The following is an 18631-nucleotide window of genomic DNA, read 5'->3' on the forward strand; positions in this document are numbered from 1 at the left end:
TTCAATAAAATCTTGCTAGTGTATGCAATGGTGTCAGCGTTTGGATGCTGATTATGGGGTGGATCCCTGGCTATGGCAGTCTCTACATGGTCCATCCTTTCATCTCAGCTCCAAACTCCGTCTCTGTAACTCCTTCCATGGGTGTTTTGTTCCCAAATCTAAGGAGGGGCATAGTGTCCACACTTCAGAGACCTGTCTCTTGCTTCCATGGAGTTTGAATCTAAGAGGCAATGTAAGAGCTGGGCAGCAGATGATGGAGGAGCATGGTAACACACTTGGAAAGGTTGGGGGCTGGGATACAGAGGCTGGATCTCCTAACCGTTTCACAGAGGAGACACAGCCTTTGAGTCGAATCTTAATTGACCATAGGCACAGACATATCCACTAAGACATAATTTCCATTTTCCAGATTCTTCTGATGACTACCACATATCCAGTAAGCAGAATAATGTCAGAGGTACCTAGCCCTGGGGATATATTCTACATGCCTAAATGTAGAATCCAAGACTATGGCACAACGGGAGTTCTGAGCAATGAGTCCAAAGACCTGGCTTCAAATGTTTGACAAGAACAGGACCGGACACACTTTCCTGATAACCTCATTCATTCCGATATCATTCGGTAGGAGGCAGTGTGATCTGTTAAGTTATAAAATATATAGACAATACCAGGATGAGATATTGAATAAAAACATGACATCAGATGGGCCGGCCATTCAACACATCAGGTTTACTTGGGGATATGCAGATGACCTCCATTTTTATTTAATTTATCACGACTTACTTACCAAGCTCACTGCATTCCAGGTACTGACAACACACAGACCAAGATGTACCGATGGCTTTCAGGTTTACAAAGTACACGATCAGCTCGCTCTATGGGTAACTCACAAGTTAAAAAGTAAACTTTTGGCGGCTAAAGCCCAGTGGTTGAGAGCTAATGCTGAGTGTTGCTCTTGCTGAGGAAACTAGTTCAGCTTCCAGCACCCATGGCAGGTAGCTCTGGCCTCCAATGGGCAGCCGCCCTTCCCTCCCCCTCCCCCCACCCCGGTCCAGCATGCACATATGCCTTCACAGACACCCATACACATAAATCAAACTTTTAAAAATATTCACAAGGTAAATTTAACTCATATCCCACCACTGTGCTGATCAAGAGTACCAATAACAGAATTTACATTTGATAAGCCTTCTCCTCTGCTGCATCCTAGCCCAAGGCCTCTTTCTATATGCTCCCTTTTTCTCCTTAACAGCAGGTCTATGCAAAAGCTGTGGCCACCCCATGCTTCAGCCCTACATGGGGTATATCTGGAAAATGATCGAGGGAAGCTGATTCTGGCGCTCATGCTCTCTACCAGCTAATGGAGTACTGCAACCACAGCCACACCCTCTGGGCTCTGCTAGTTCTGTGTATCCTGGCTTCATGCACCTTAGCAGTGGGCTTAAAGAGCTATTATGTATGTTCCCTCTGGGACTGCAGCTATAGTTTAGCCGCAGAGACAGTTGCTTAGCTTGTGCAAGGTTTGGTTGTGGGGTGGGGGTCCGGGGCACACGGCATGGTAACAGATATTCCTATTTCTATGTCTCCCAAATCTGTGAGGCTCATACACGTCTTAAGTTACATCTCTGTGTCCTGGAAGTGTCTAAATGAGGCACCTCGCAGAACGCCAAGCAATTTACAGAGAGACTATGCAGAGTCTGAGTAGCATGCATTTATCTGACTCATCCTATCTACCTGGAGCCATAGAGGGAAACAGACCTACGACAGAATTCTAACCAGATCCAAAGCCCTCACTTTAAAAGACCCAGACAATGCAATCCTTTGTTCTAGAACCAGGGTCAACGCACACTAACTTTCCCAAAGTCCCAGAAAAGCTCAGTAATGACAGAGATGCTTTTCTTTCTGCAAACAGCATCCTGTTTTCTCAAAGGACAAATGATGCAGGAAGAGAAGGCAGCAACATACTGTACACATGATTGATCAAGCAAAAATGTCACTGCAAAGCTGGAGGGGACAATACAGAAAGAAGGAAGAATACAGAGTAGTCAGTCCCAGGGTTGGGCGATGCATTTTATTTTATAAACAGCACTCTAACTCAGAGAGGATGCCCCAAGGGACATACGAGGGTCTTCCATTTTTCTTAGGTTCCCCAAAGCACAGGTTAAGATCCAAAGACAACTATATTGTGACTTAGTCATAAAACACACACCACTGTGATGTCTATGTACTTAACACAAACCAAACCAATGTGTCAGTACACACTTTTTACACACAACTAGGGCATTACATGCCAATGTCTTAAGAGTCTTCACTATCATTTTTTGTTTTCTTTCAACAGGAAGTACTCACATTTATCATTATTATGTTGAGTAAAGAGACCGCATAAACATATATTAATTTTGCCTTTACTAGAGAAATATGCAGTTCTTCATTTAAACTTGAGATCATTTTAAGCACTAACAGTATCGCTTCATCGAAGATGCTGAAGTCTTGCTTCATTTCACTGTTTCAGGTTCACTTCTAGAAACTCTCACTGAAACGACAGAGTGTCCACTTCAGAAGGAGTCTACAAATTGGCTCTAAGGTAGTTCTAAGAGGGTTCCCCAAATTGTTAATAGCACTAGATTGATTGTTGAGAATTGAACTCAGGACTTCTGGAAGAGTAGTCAGTGCTCTTAAAATCGCTGAGCCATCTCTCCAGCCCAATCTGTAGTTCTTTTTTTTTTTTTTTTTTTTTAAGGTTTATTTATTTCATATGAATAAGCTGTTGCTGACCTCAGACACACCAGAAGAGGGCATTGGATTCCATTACAGATGGTTGTGAGCCACCATGTGGTTGCTGGGAATTGAACTCAGGACCTCTGGAAGAGCAGTCAGTGCTCTTAACCACTGAGCCATCTCTCCAGCCCCCAATTAGTAGTTCTTAAAAAGGTTATTTATTCTAGAACAAAGACCAAAGTGTGGACACTTTGCCCCTTCTTAGAACTGGGAACAAAACACCCATGGAAGGAGTTACAGAGACAAAGTTTGGTGCTAAGACAAAAGGATGGACCATCTAGAAACTGCCATATCCGGAGATCCATCCCATAATCAGCCTCCAAACGCTGACACCACTGCATACACTAGCAATATTTTGCTGAAAGGACCCTGATATAGCTGTCTCTTGTGAGGCTATGCCCGTGCCTGGCAAACACAGAAGTGGATGCTCACAGTCAGCTATTGGATGGATCACAGGGCCCCCAATGGAGGAGCTAGAGAAAGTACCCAAGGAGCTAAAGGGATCTGCAACCCTATAGGTGGAACAACAATATGAACTAACCAGTACCCCCAGAGCTCGTGTCTCTAGCTACATATGTAGCAAAAGATGGCCTAGTTGGCCATCATTGGGAAGAGAGGCCCCTTGGTCTTGCAAATTTTATATGCCTCAGTACAGGGGAATGCCAGGGCCAAGAAGTGGGAGTGGGGGTGGGGGGGGGGAAGGGTATGGGGGACTTTTGGGATAGCATTTGAAATGTAAATGAAGAAAATGCCTAATTATAAAAAAAGGTTATTTATTTACCTTTTTAAAAACTGTGTTTGGGTGTTTTGCCTGTATCTACTTCTGTACACACATGCATTCAGTGACCACAGAGGCCAACCAGAAAAGGCCATGGGGTCACTTGCAAGCCGTATTACAGACAGCTGTGAATGTCTATGTAGGTGCTGGGGACAGAACCAAGGTCCTCTGGAAGAACAGTTCTCCAGCCTCGGCTTAGAGTACTTCATTGTTTGTATGTCTGTTTGTTTGACATAATCCCGAATAACATCTACCATATTCTTCTGGCTCCCTCTGATGTAAAATGTCTACTGTAAGTAAGTCATTATACAGTGAAGAAGTCAGAACACCTAATGTGTGTGGGGAAAGCATTTGCTTTGTGACACAAAGACCTAAGTTCAGATCCCTAGAACCAAGTAAAAAGCTGGGTATGATGGCACACTGGGGTGAGGAACAGGTGGCTTCCTGGAGCCCACGGGACAGCCAATCTAGCCAATGTGAAGGCAAGGCTCACATTAGAGACCCTGTTTCTAACTAACTAACTAACTAACTAGCTCAGCTAGCCAGCCAGCAGTGGAAAGCCAGCAAATGGCTCAGCAAGTAAAGATCCTTACGGCCAAGCTTCAGGATATGAGTTCAATACCCAGGCCTGACAGCAAGAGAGAACCCATGCCTACAAGCTGTCCTCTTATCTCCATGCAGGTACTGTGGCATGCAACATGAAAGTATACACCTGTGTACATACACAACAATCATAAATAAATAAACAGGCAAATATATTTTTTTCTTAAGCAGTTGAGAGCAATAGAAGACACCTGATACTTCTGTGTACAACACATAGATGTATGTACTCCTATGCATACAAATGCTCCCCTACACAAATCCACACCAAAAAAAAAAATTATAGTAACAATTTAAAACTCTTTAACTTGGCTGTTGGAAATAACAGTATTGCAATGAAAACTCATGTGCAAAAAAGAAAACAAAACAAAAACAAAAAACAAAACAAAACAACTAACTACAACAAAACCAGAGAAAAAGGCACTAGAATAGAAAAATGGGCTGAATCCCAAACTACCTCCCTCCCTCCCTCCTGTACTTTTTGCTATGCTGAGAACCAAACCGAGAGCCTTGTGTACGATAAGTAGGTACCACTGAGCTACCTCTTAGTATATAAAATACACTCTTTAAAAAACGAAGCATTGGCACTCTAATCTGAAAAAATGTTGTTTTTAACTTCTTACATGGAATTTTTATAAACAAAATTTTAAGAACAGAACAACAAACCCTGGTAACAATAACCCAGTTTTAATAACTAGTAGTTTATTTATTTCTGTGGGGATTTAAAAATCCCCATCATAGTGCCCATTCCACCTCAAGTATTGCTTATATACAGTTATCTCTTGGTGTCTGCAGGGAAATTGGTTCCAGGACCCCCATGGACATCAAGATTAGAGGCTTCGTGCAACAATGTGATGTACATATATGTAAATTGTTATTCTACTGTTTTAGGACACACTGACAGGAAGAGCCCAAGCATGTGTGGTATTTTACCCCAAATATTTTCAATCCACAGTTAGCTGAATCCACAGCTGTGGAACCAAGAGCCATGCAAAGTCATCTGTATCATGTAGATTATGTCACTACATACAGTATTTATATTTCTAAGAGGTAAGGTCTCTAACAATATCCCCAAAATTTGACAAAATTTAAAAAAATGATTATAAATGTAGCCACATGCCTAAAATGTTTTCCAGAGGGAAGACTCTCCCTAAGAGGTGATCATCACTAAGGGAAAGGGGCTAGAGTAGGGGTCAGGCTTCAACTTTTCACTTGCCATTTTCTACTTCATTTAAATTGAACTGTAGCAGTCAGCATGCCTGCAAGAACAGCAGAAAGGCTATGACAAGCACAGGAAGGTCTTGAGTCTGGCTGGATGTTCAAGGATCAGTTTGAACAGATTCAGCCACTAGCAGGTGAAAATGCCCATCAGGTACAGGACAGGAATTCTCTAAATGGGTAAAAAGTCACAGAGCACTGTGGCCACAATGACATTACTAAACATGATTATGGCTCCGACTATGTACAGGGCCAGACAATGAAAATATGAACTCATTTGTTCAGTCTCCCTACTGCCAGAGCCAGTCTCAGCAGGCTGACGAAAGAATCAGGGTTTACAGACACTTCAAACCACTCCTTTTCCCTCTGTCTTTTGAGAAAGTCAATTAACTCTCTCCTCTTTTTAAAACGCACTTTTTGTGCCTTCTCTGCCTAATCTGTAGAAAAATGTCATTTCGCTCCCTGGTGGGCCATCTGGTCTACCTGACTCTGTGAGCTGCCAGTGCAGATGCTGGGCCACATGTGTGGATGTTATTTACATTGAATTCATTCAGCACAAAGGGTCCTAGAGCTTACAATGTTCTGATTGGTCGAGTGGGAACTCTGATATCATGAGGTGGAAGAAGGACTGAGTTTCAGGACTCTTCTCAATTCTGTCACCCAGTCCTGACAGCTACAGACACAGACAGAAAGAAGTACCGACAGCAGAATCACCAAAACGACTTAAAGTCCTGAACTTATAAATATATTTGAGAGTATCACTTTTCACTTCCAAATATTGCTTGAACAGGCTAATAAAATATTCCCCGGTAAAGGTCAAAAAGAAAATGTCTTTAAAGACCTGACTTTTAATGTTCTGAACTTTTTAAGTTTTCATAGGCTTGAACATGAGAAAGTTCTAAGAATTTCAAAATAGTTGGTTCCTTTAGTTAAATTATAGCCTGTCCTTGGCAACTATTTTTTTTTTTATAAGTGTGTTTAACAACACTTGATGCTTCTAGTCACAACACCCCAAACCAATTCTCCCAAGTGCTAGCAGTCAAATGTCAGAGAGGACAATTTGCCATACTTGCAACCATTGGCTACTTCTTTTGCGAAAATGTGTACCAGAACAACTTACAGATGACCCAAAATGAAGCAAACCCACCACGGTGTGCTTAAGAAGCCTAATGACAGTTTCCATACACTGCCTGACTTCACTCACGTGTTCCTCTAGCTGGAGACAACTATTTCCAGCCAGGAGAGATTTACTCCACTGCTGGTTAAGAACACCAATGGAAAAGTACCAGGTGGGGTTGTCCTGTTCCCAGGGTTACCTGTTTCATCTGGGGAGCTGGGGGAGGCACTGTCTTGGGACAGCGTCGTCCAGCTGGATTCCTCGTCACTTGGTGCCAGGTTCTGGATCCGATGGAGGGCACAGTCGGTTTTGGCTCCTGTTTTAGGGTGGTCTTTCTTGGTCTCTGGGCTGGACGATACTGTGGCTACTTGGCCATCCTCTGGGCTGGATTGGGGTTTGTTTGGTTTCTGTGGCAGCAAGTCACCATTCCCAATGACTACTGGGGCCTGGCCTGGGCCAGGCTGGGCTTTCTCCTCTCCAACCCCTTGGCAGGGGCCCAGGTTCTGCCCTAGCTCTCTAGCCGAGGTTTCCAGGTCTGCATAGTAATTGAGGAAGCTCTTAGTTCTCCTGGGCTGGGAGGGCAAAATCTCACAGCCTGAAGACTCCTGTGGGTGGGGATCTTTAACCTCCAGCTTCTCGGAGGTTAGGTTGATGACGGCTGCAGGGCTGAGGTTCTTGTTGGGGTCCTGCTGCCCCTGTTCTGCAGCCTTGCGGAGCTGGTTCTCCCCATTTTTAACCAGCTTGATGTTGGCAGAGCCGTTTCCCAGCAGGGGCTGTACAGCTGGATCCGAGAGGCCCATGGCCGCCTGAATATTAGTCAGTGCATATTTTTTCCTGCATTTGGGGGGCGTGCTGTTCTTGGCATCTGAGTGTTTGATCTCTGCATTTAATAGTTCATTGTGGGAGGAACGGAGATTGAGGGTATTTGGTGGTGTGGCTGGGCTGTTCCGGTTTGCAATGTCTGTGGATCCGCTGCTGGCCATAAACACTGCCAAGGTGCCAACACCTGAGTCAGCTATAGGGAACAGAAAGGAAATGGGTTGTAAGGCACAGGACATGACCAAACACCTTAGCGTACAGAGTAAGTGACCACTGCTAACTGAAGATTGTAAGAACAAACGCTTCTGTCAATGAGACCTCCTTTTAGAAATAACCCACACTTCACTTCATAATGAATTCATATGCTAAACAGAAGCAAAAATTGGCTTTATTGTGGAAAACTAAAAGCTAATTTACCCAGAAGTTAAGAAGTTGTAAGGTCAACATTTTACTTAGCATAAAGAACTTGATTTTCCACATTTGTGTTTGAGCATTTTTATCTGGTCAGGAGTCTTTAATCACCACAACTTTGAATACTATTCTCTTTCCAAACTACAACCTCACATCCTTAGTTTAAACCTGTCGTTCCTTTTGGCAGCATCCTTATCAACAACAAATTTGCTCTGACATTCCTTTTGAGTTTCAGAATTCTTAATTAGCTGAAAAGGTCATTGTTTAATGATGGCTTTCCCCAGTTATGTTTGAGATTGTATTTTGAATACCTGGAAAAAGAAACTTCCATTAGAATGTGCTAATGTCTTTGTGAACATCTTTGATTTGGGTGTAGTGCTACTACTTGAAGAATTAAAAAAAAAAAAAAGCTTTGAATAAATGGCTTCATTTCTCAAGAACACAAACAAGCACACATATACATTCACACATGCACACACAAACAAAACTATTACTAGAGACGCAGCCCCAGGCTGTAGGCAACATGTTAGAGCCCCAAAGGAGTTTGAATGTAGTCTACTGAATTAAAATAAAACACAAGCTTGGCTGTTGGCAGTCATGTGCCCTTGCAAAAAAAAAAAAAAAAATGCCGAGGAAATGAACTGACAGTTGCATTTATCTCAAACGTTCTTTGTACCATCAGAGATTTATTTCCTATGTCTCCTGCTAGAAAGAAAGAAAGGACTCTCAGGCTGCTGTCTGTGAGCGATGGCTTCCTTCTTATCTGATTCTTGACCATCCAGACCCATGTGATCTCCGCAGCAGTAGCAGAGGGACCAAGCACAGCTTCTCTCATTCTTTAAATTGTATTCTGGCTGCACCCCCCTCATCTCCCCACCCCCTCACCCTATCCTGGGTAAACAATGATCCTCACAGAGGAATGGGCAAAAATATCCCTGTGGTGGGGAGCTCAGAGGCATGTTTGTATCATCAAAATGCATAGGGTTGGCCATTTTAGAAAGAGCTGTCACAGCTTCTAGTACCCATTCACTGCAGGCATTCCTTAGTAACAGGTGCTCATGTGGCCCATGAGACAGTTAAGGGCTGTAACGCTCAGTGGTCAGGCTTTGGATCCCCACCTTTAAGGCTATTATTTATAAAGATCACTGCCTGCTTAGGCAGCATTCCAATCGTGAGCTCTGGTGTCTTCTTTTAAAGCAATAAAAATTACAGTGCTTTTTCCTTTTAAAGCAATAAAAATTACAGTGCTTTTTCCTTTTAAACAATATTCTGTCAATTAATTTTTACACTCTAAAAATGACAGACTATGGACCCACCACCCTCAAAGTTTTCCTCAAGACTTATCTATGGCATAGAGAGTTACTGTTATACTCTTGGGTATTTACAGGAACATTACAAGAAAGTGGAAGCTAGGTAGCTCAAAAGGCATGGTGGAAGTTTCTATGAGGATGTTTTACAATGTTAGGTACTGCGCCCTGATAATGTTATTAGGAAAACACTCTAGTCTACTTTCACTCAGAACCAAAAATGTTTATAGACAGAAGACTGGCAGCTTAAGGACTCCTTGCTGAAATGTCAATATTCAGAATTTGAAGGTGTGTCTGAGAATATGCCTCCTCTCCCAGTTCCCCAACTGACTGCCTACCCCAACCCACTCACAGGCAAAACAGAAAGGTTGGCTTTGGAACTAAGCACACTGGCTAAGCCCTAGAGGTGGAAGATTGCATCTGAGAGTTAGTGCACCAACTAGGACAGATTATGAAATAGCTTAAGGCTACCAAAGTTCTGGAAAGCATGGGGCTATGGGAAAGATGTTTCCAAAATCAGAGGTGATGAAGTTAAGGTCACAGACCCCAATGTTAGTGGTGCAAACGATAACGATCTACCCAGGCTTCTTGCACACTGAGTCTAGGACAAATTACTTCTCTGAAAAATGAGTTCAATACGCCTGGTTGATAGAGGATTCTGATGACCATCTGCAGGGGGTCCAGCACAGTACCTAACAATACACCTGCGTTCCCCCCATTTCTGTGTTTTTGAGTTCTAGGTGGTAGAAGTAATTCTTACTGCAGATACATGGAGAGTGAGTAGGTAAGAAAGGGACTAAGAAGCTGGGTCTACAAGGGCTTCATTATAGGCCAGCATCCAGAAAATTCCAAAGGTTGCTACAACAGGGAAGCAAAGACAATGAAGAGAGGACAGAAGGGTTGGGAAAGGTCACTTAAAGTCTGGCTGCCTTCCAGTTTCATCTCGTCCCTCTTGACCAGGTCATATGGATGGGGAGGTAGGTGCTCATCAGCCACAGGATTTAGGGGCAAGACTGAGTTGAATCCAGAGACCTAAACAATGTGCTGACTTCCACCTTATCTGCCCTGGAGCAAGGACACGAGTGGGTAGAATGTGACCTGTAAGACGTGTCATGAAGAATCATGTGGGAAAAGACACCAGTGTGAAGACAGGTGGGGTCAAAGAAGCAATGGGGCTCTTGGTCGTGACTCACTCTTTAGAGAATATAAGAGCAGAAGTCCGAGGGGGATGGCTGGCAAGATAGAACAGCATTTGCTAAGAAGTTCAGTCCAGGTGATAAGAGAAGAGATGGGCACAGTGGGCCTTCCCTAGCAAGGTGCATACATGAGAGAGGAGGGGAGAAAGAGATACACACAAAGGGAAATGGCCTCTGGGATCTGGGATGGGACAAAGTCACAAGAGGGTAAAGAACTGGAGGAAGAAAAGGTCACAGGATTGGAAATATAAGGAACAAAGGGACAAAGAAGTGTTCTCTACCTCCTAAAAGAACCCCAGCGATTTGGATGTCTTTAGGCCAGGGCCAGGACTGTGAGGGTGCAGTGTTCTGTGAATGGCTCTTAGGCAGAGCCAAGGCTCAGGAGCACTGGAGTCAGAAGGCCAAAGGTCTGAAAGAATGGACTGTCCACACCTGACATGCCAAGGCCAGAAGCAAGCAATGCTCCGACTGAACACGTTCCTGGCCTCCTTCCCCGTCAGCAAACTCCACTCTTCTGACTCACGGTAGACACTGCCTCTTTGTAAAGATCTCTCTCCACTCCAGACAGACTCCAGGGCTCCTGGCCACTACTCCTTGCATCTTTAGGAAAACATCTCTAGTACACTTTAGTAAGTTTGGAGGAAAATGGATGTTCTCTGTCAGTAGAAATGAAATGCTGGCATGCCCTCGCTTGCACTATAATCTCAGCTTCTTTTGATCTCTCTACTCACCCAGTTTCAAATGCTCTATGTCCTACTAGGCTGAGGCGTCTGCAACCAACATGGCAGTATATAACAACAGATGTCTGTAAGGTAGGTAGTAAATAATCACTAAGTGTTTCATTAACATCTCAAGAAATAACATTTCAGCCAACTGTGATAGGACATGCCTACAATCCAACACTTCAAGGGATGAGGCAGGAGGATTGTCACGAGTTTGCGAGCAGCATGACATATGGTGAGAGTCACATATAGATTACTTACAGCCTGCCTTACAGTCTGGGTTACTTAGAGCCTGTCTTAACACCTTCCATCCTAAATAAAAGTCCAGGCAGCCTGTTACTATTGTTCAGTTAATAGAAGATTCTTTTTTTTTTTCTGGAAATGGGGATCAGTGGTTATTATCTCAGCTTTACCCACACACAGAAACTGAGCAGGAGTTAAATGAAGCCCTTCAATCTAGTATCTAGGTCAATCTGTCTTGCTTCTCCAGTCTTAGCTCAAGGAAATTCTTACTGAAATCTGTCATGACTCCAGAGACTAAGAGAGCTGCAGGTAGATGCTTTGTGACAGAGCTGACTGCTGTATTTCTCTATCAAACGTGACTGGCTCTTACAAGCCAGCCTACTAAACCTTGCACCTCCATGTTCAGTGGAGGAGCCCCAGAAGACCTGACCAAAACTCTGGTGCACATACATCTATGAATGTTCTGATTGTTTCTGTGACATCTGCCATCCAGCTCTGGGCCTTCCTCTAATCCTTGCCTTTAACACAGCTAGCACCTGCACCTTTAGCAAAAAGGAAGGAAAGAGACTTAAGTCGACTAGGAAAGCGCGTCATACCACCTTAGTACATTTGGAGATAATGGATATTCTCTCTCTATAAAAATGAAAGGATAGCATGTCCTCTCTTGAACTATAATTTCGGCTTCTTTCGGTTTCTCTTATCAATGTTTAGGACTCTTCAGCCTGTCGTTCTCAACACTGGAGCCATGCTCAGACTACAATCAATAGCTTGTGACTTTAATCAACTCCATGTTAGTATTTATTTCTTATATTTTCAGAAAGGGTCTTATGGGGAGCCCAGAATGGTCGTGCACTTGTTCTGCAGTCAAGGATAACCTTAAACTGTGAGCCACCCACCTCTACCTAAGTGATGGGACAAGGAATTTACCATCATGCCCTGCTCTTCCTCCCCCTCCATTTTTTTTTTTTTATATATATTACCAGAATTTCCTTTTTATAAAGTCTGGCATACTCGTGAATTTATTTTCTCATTCATTAAGTACTTATCAAGCATCTACTAGTCAGTAGATTCTTCAAGTTCAGGAAAAGCAACAGTAGACAGGGTATGCACAGCTGGTGAAGGATGAACACACAATGCCAGTGGCCACAAGGACGGGCCTTCCACCCTGAGAGGGAATTCCGTTGGGATCCGTGACTAGCTAGCACACCCACCATGGCTCTCTAATCATACTGTCCAGTCAGTTAAGAATGCGATTGACAGAAATAATATTATAGTCAATTTGACAAAATCTAAAATCAGCTAAGAGACCTCTGTTCAGATCTATAAGAGACTTTCCCAGGTTGTGTAGGCAGGGAGACCTGCATAAATATGGTGGCCACATTCAGTCACCATTCCATGGCCTGGGGAGAGAACGGGAGTGGACATCAACATTCAGGTCTCTCTCCATTTCTGGGCGGGCTATGCCCCCTGCAGGGATGGATCTCGGCCCTCATACTGAGAGCCAGAGGAAATCCTTCATTCCCTCCCCTGTTTTAGGTATTTTATCACAACCCACCGAAAGTAATACAAAGTACCTACTACCAAGGCCCAACATTAATTCAAGGGGATCAATTCCTATCTCAGAGATACAATCAGTTCAGATTTAAGAGAGTGACAAAAAACAAGTGTCAGATTCTCCTGGGTCCCTGAGGAATACCTGTTACCTTTGACACACACCTGTTAATACCCTCTTGCTCTTTCTTGGGGTCAAGAGCCTCCTTGGCACCCCACTCCCTCTCATCCACTTAACCTTTCCCCCACTACTGGGCTTCAGCCTTATGGTAACAGTGAACAAAACTGACAGAGGAATGTTCACCTCCTGGCTCTTAGGATCAGGGGTCCAGCACAAATGTTGTAAGCTTGTATCTCTTATTTGTGTATGGGGGAGGGGGGTACACAACCAGTCACAGCAACAGATCTCCACGATTCTGGTGGCTAATTAAGGATTAGCTTAAGGACCCACACAAAGTTAATCATAAGACTCAACTGCAGTGGTTAGAAGAAAGGAAGCAACCCGGTGTGACAGAGCACACCTAGAATCCCAGCACTCAGGAGGCTAAGGCAGGAGAATCGCCACCAGTTAGAAGGCAGTCTGGGCTCAACAGCGGAACTTTTGTCTCACACAACAGGGAAGGGGAAGAAGGGAAGGCCCCTTCCTTCCCAACACACACACACACACACACACACACACACACACACACACACACGAGGAAGGGAAGCAACCTGCCTGCCTATCACTCCCTGACTAAATGTGTTAGATTTAACAAATAAGAAGGCAGACCCAAAAGAGAGACAGAAGACAATGCCCAGATCCCTGTGATCCACTGAGCCTACATCTGATATCCCTGGGTTTCTCAGGCCAGCAGCACGCTGATGTATCCAGTTATCTTGCTTACGTCTTGAACTTTTTGGTGACCACAATAGCTTCAGCTAAAACAAACGTATCTTTTGTATAAAGCCCATCAAGACTAAGTAAACCAGAGCCTTTTTAATCCCATAAAGACAGCTCCCTCCACCCGATGATAAGGGGCCCCAGCAGGTATAGCCATGCCAGCCCTCCTTAACCCAGGGATCTAACTCATGAAGACCTGGGTTGGATCCCACAGCGAGAAGTGGCTGCCTATGATTCTTTTCTGTGTGAAGACCTCTAGTCTCCATCTACGATAACAAGCTCCCCTTTCTTCATAAAGAGAAAGACTGCTCTTTCTCTCCCCTATGATATGGGGTGGGGGTAAACACAGACACAGAGGAGCACCGTGTACCCCACACTGGAAGAAAACACGCACATTTAATTCATTTTTTTTCCTCTGCCACAAGATTTTATTCCCACTGAGAAATTAAGACCACAAGAGAATGCTGCCTTTTGAACTACACCTCAAAGTATGAAGGAAATGAAATAAACTCAAGCTTCCCACCCCGCTCTTCCTTTTAGGGAGGGAGAGGCAAAATAAAGCGGTTTCCTGGTATTATCTACAAAACCAAACCCTCACTATGCCAGGGTGGTAAGAGGTCCTCTGTGGACAGAGGCCAAAGTTCGGAGAAGGCAAGCTGAGCCACAGGTTCAGGGAGAGGGCAGGGTTAGTTAGTACCATGGCTACTCTAGAGATGGGAAAGCGACATCCCAGACTGATTCCCTGGGTCCTGAAGGCTGGTTCAGCTCCTCTGCCTTACCCACCTGAGGGTTTCCTGTGCCCTTTGCACCCAAACTGCTCGAGGGTTAGCTCTGTTCAGCAATTCAAGGGAATTTTTTTTTCACATTTTTCCCACATTTTTTATTAGATATTTCCTTTATATACATTTCAAATTTCAAATGCTATCCTGAAAGTTCCCTAAACCCTCCCCCGACCTGCTCCCCTACCCACCCACTCCTGCTTCTTGGCTCTGGCATTCCCCTGTACTGGGGGGCATATAAAGTTTGCAATATCAAGGGGCCTCTCTTCCCAGTAAGAGATTAGAGACACTCAGGGAACAGAGGAAGAAACCAAGACCTTAATTAGCACAGGTTAGTTATCAACAAGTAATAATTTTAAACAGTATGTTTGACACAGTGAACATACATAACTTCTACTTGTCAGTTATGAAAATGAATATGACTTGATTTTTAAAGCTCGACATAATTTGGACAGTGAGAGAGGAAATTATTGCACAGACTCATGGTGTCTGGAGTGGGTAAAGGGTCTTATCAAAACATGGTATTTGAGATGAATATACAAGTTTAGAGAAGGGACAGCTGGATTAGATTGAAGGATGGCAGGAAGCCACCAGTGGCCAAGAAGAAAAATATCACACCATGTGGTTGTGCTGAGTGGCTACTTGGGAAATACAATTTGGAACAAGTGCATCTCAGTGAGAATTAGAAAATGATACAGATGTGATCCCGATCCCAAGGATATTTTTCTTTGTCCGTTTTAAGGCTACATCCATGCTTTGGAAAAGCCTGTGTGTCTTTTGGAGATGAATTTATTTTTAATGAGACTCTAGACTTCCATGGTTACATCTGAAGAACGCAGTGGATACGCAAGCGTGGGAACGCTGATGGGTGATGTGGATGGAGAAAGCAGACGTGCTGAAAAGGAATGGTGCACGCTTTCCTGAGCAACCGATCCGCTGGCTCTCAAGCCAATTTGAAACGGAAATAACATTAAGAAAAAGCAAACAGGGAAATCTGTGAAGCAGGAAGATCACTTTACTTTGTTGTGCCCTGAGACCTGCTCAGAGGACACTTCGGAGCTCAGCCTACAAGAACAAACAGGAATTTTCTAGACGGATGATCATATAAAAACCTAGAAGGTTTGCTTTGAAAAGCTTGCCTTTGATCACAGCTCCCTGGAGCTGGAAGGTGGGATTGAAGGCAGACTTCATCCCAGATGGATGCCAGACAGATCACCCCTTACCAGTTGCCATGGTGAGTTTCTGGGGTTGGAGTATGGAGCTTAGAACAAGATACACCATGGAAATAAGACTCTTGATTTTCTTGTAAATTTTGGTACCTGCTACATCAACACCCAACAGTATTAGCTTTCTTTTAAAATTAAGGTTGATAACTGTTTCTGTACCTTATTGTGGTGATCTGAATGAGGATCCACAGGATTCTATCTTTGATTCTATCTTAGTCATCAGGGAGTGGCACTACTTGAGAAGGTTTATGAGGTGTGGCCTTGTTGGAGGAACTGTGTCACTGTGGGGTAGAACTTGGAGTTTCAAAGCCCAAGCTAGGTCCAGTGGCTCTCTCTTTCTCTTCCTGCTGCCTGTGGATCTAGATATAGAACTCTCAGCTACTTCTCCAGCAGCATGTCTGCCTGTGTGCTGCCATGCTCCCCGCCATAATAATGGATAATGGACTAAACCTGTGAAACTGTAAGCCAGTCCCAATGAAATGCCTTTTTAAAAGTAAGAGTTGCTGTGGTAACGGTGTCTCTTCATAGGAATGAAACAGTGACTAAGACACATATATAGCCATCAACAAATAAAGCAAGTTAAGACACTTCAGAAAGATAAATGTATCTAAATAAAGAAATACAAAAACAGGAGAAAATTTCTAGAGATGAATGACCGCTCTCCTTCATTTAGATCTATTTTATTTCATTGACACAAAAGATTCCTAAAAGGAAATATTCTCCGTACTTAAAACTGATTATTTATTAAGTGAGCTAGTGGGTTTCTTAAATGTATTTTCAGGCACATGGGGAGGGAACCTGTGTAACTCTAAGACAGCTGCAACCCTGAGAAGTCCTGCCCCATCTCGGGTGACAATCTATAGGCTGAATCACAGAGCCCTTACCTCAGCTAATCTTCCACCCTCCTGACTATTCAAGTACCCTCCAAGACCATACAGATGCAAAGCAGCAGGAGGTGAGGTGACAGAACCCCAGGAGAGCGCACAGTGACCCTCCATCCTCTGCATCCCTGGACAGTGTCAACAATCCCATTAGGACTACCTAAAAATATCTATTTTATTTTATTTGTTTGTTTATTTGTTTATGTATTTGGTTTTTCAAGACAGGGTTTCTCTCTATATCCTTGGATACCCTGGAACTCACACTGTAGACCAGGCTGTCCTCAAACTCACTGTGAGGTCAAGAATTAAACCCCATCCCACACTGTGTGCAGAATAGCATTTGCCATGACACAAAGAGGGACATGCATTAAAACCAATGCAGCTTCGTTAGGCCTGGAAGTAATCAGATTTAGGTTCATGGAGAATCCTTATTTGGAGAACTAGTCTTGATAAACCCTATGGTTGGAAAAGCAGTTTACAAAGACTCAACAGCAATACCGTCTCCTCTGCCCACAGGGCAAAAATCAACATACAAGCCAGGTGGTGAAAATTGAGCTTTAACTTCCTGCCATAATCAACTATAATATTTTTACATGACATCCATGGTAAATAACAACACACATGTGGTTAATTCAAATGACCTTTAATTTTTTTAAAATACTTTTTCTATTATAGTATATAGAACAATGAGAATTTTAAAGTGCTATTTTAGTAAAACATGAGTTCAACTAAAAGAACCATCTATCATACACATTATCAAGCCGTGACATACAACTGTTTCTCGGTGTTGAAGTATAAAATAATCACATCTGACCTGGAAGTACTTCTGACATGGATCGTTGGACGTCAGCAATGGTGCAGGAAACAGGTTATAATTTGAGATCTAAAACAGGAAAAAAAAATCATTTCAGATATTAGAACATCAAATTACAAAGCATAAAGGGAAATAGGTTTGGGACTGAAATGCCTTCCAATTACAGTTGAAAGTAAAAAAAAAAAAAGGTAGATTATATATAAACATCTGTTGATGTATAACTGTTCACACCCCCTTTCATTTGAATTCCAATTGCTATATAACTGCATTTCCACATTAAGGTCTCTGCCCACCCCAGGCATGTCTGCCTGTCTCAAGCTTCCAGTATATTTTCTTGTCAAGCAGACACACAAAGCAGAAGTCCCTAGGAGAAGAAAAAAAAAGTCTAGTGAATCGTGTCTTATAAAATTTAAACCTTGTTTGAAAACAAAAGGGGGGTAAAAATCACGGTACAAATTATTTTAAAGATCTGACAAAAATTATCGCTAGGAGAGCATTCTATATAGAAAGGGCTCCTTGAAGTTGTTAAGAATGAACAAGTTTGCAGAAAAGCGAGCCAAAGACGGAGATAAAAGCGAAACAAACACAAGCGTGCAGTAGACAGAAAGAGATCTGTCCGAAGTTAATAAATGGCAACGTCAGCTACAGTGGCTCTGCTGTGTGAGACTTGGAGGACTGAGAAGAGCGAGACGATAAAGCGAGGCAAGGACACAGGAAATCAGAAATGTCAATCTTCCTGGTGGGATCAAAGGTCGACAAACTCTTTGGAGGGCTACTTACAAACATCTGAGGAACTGTTAGGTGACTGGACCCCACTGCTGGACCAGTCCACTCCTAAGATTCCATGGGTAATCTCATAGGGCATCTATTTCAATGGCCATGAAAACTCAGTTTGATGATGCTGTGCTTGGGTGGTGTACATCCCAACAGGGCAAAGGGCTGCCAACAGGGAAATCTTAGTGGATCTGGGTGAGTGGATAGGAAAATGCATTAAGGTGTATCACTGAGGAATGGGTATTATGTACCACACCATGGCCCGATCTAACTTGAGTAAAACACTATTATTTATTTATTTATTTCATATTACCTGGTGCTGGGGTGGGGGCAGAAGCTGATGTTAAATGCCCTCCCTTGCTGTTTTCTGTTTTCCCTTGTGAGACAGGTTCTCATCTCTCACACAGAGGGCTCAACAACTCACTAGACTGGCTGGCCAGTGAGCTCCAGGGGCTGGCCTGCACCTCTGTTGCCTCTCCCTGTCTATTTTCCATCCGCAACAGCCCGCTGCCAATGCTAGGGTTACAGACATGCATA

General features: G+C 43.4%; 1 protein-coding gene across 18 annotated transcripts in view; it reads right to left on the reverse strand.

Annotated features, from left to right (window-relative positions):
* Positions 1–18631, reverse strand: part of Apbb2 (amyloid beta (A4) precursor protein-binding, family B, member 2) — a 320340-nt gene that overhangs the window by 146053 nt on the left and 155656 nt on the right. For all 18 annotated transcript variants that reach the window (XM_030254079.1, XM_030254081.1, XM_030254078.1 and 15 more), the window contains 2 exons: positions 17321–17389; positions 6691–7506 (listed from right to left, as the gene is read on the reverse strand). In XM_030254079.1, the coding sequence (XP_030109939.1) occupies positions 6691–7506; positions 17321–17339 (835 nt within the window). In that variant the 5' untranslated portion in view covers positions 17340–17389. The remainder of the gene's footprint in view (positions 1–6690; positions 7507–17320; positions 17390–18631) is intronic.

The sequence above is a fragment of the Mus musculus genome, chromosome 5 (assembly GCF_000001635.26).
Source record: "Mus musculus strain C57BL/6J chromosome 5, GRCm38.p6 C57BL/6J".
NCBI classification, from domain to species: Eukaryota; Metazoa; Chordata; class Mammalia; order Rodentia; family Muridae; genus Mus; species Mus musculus.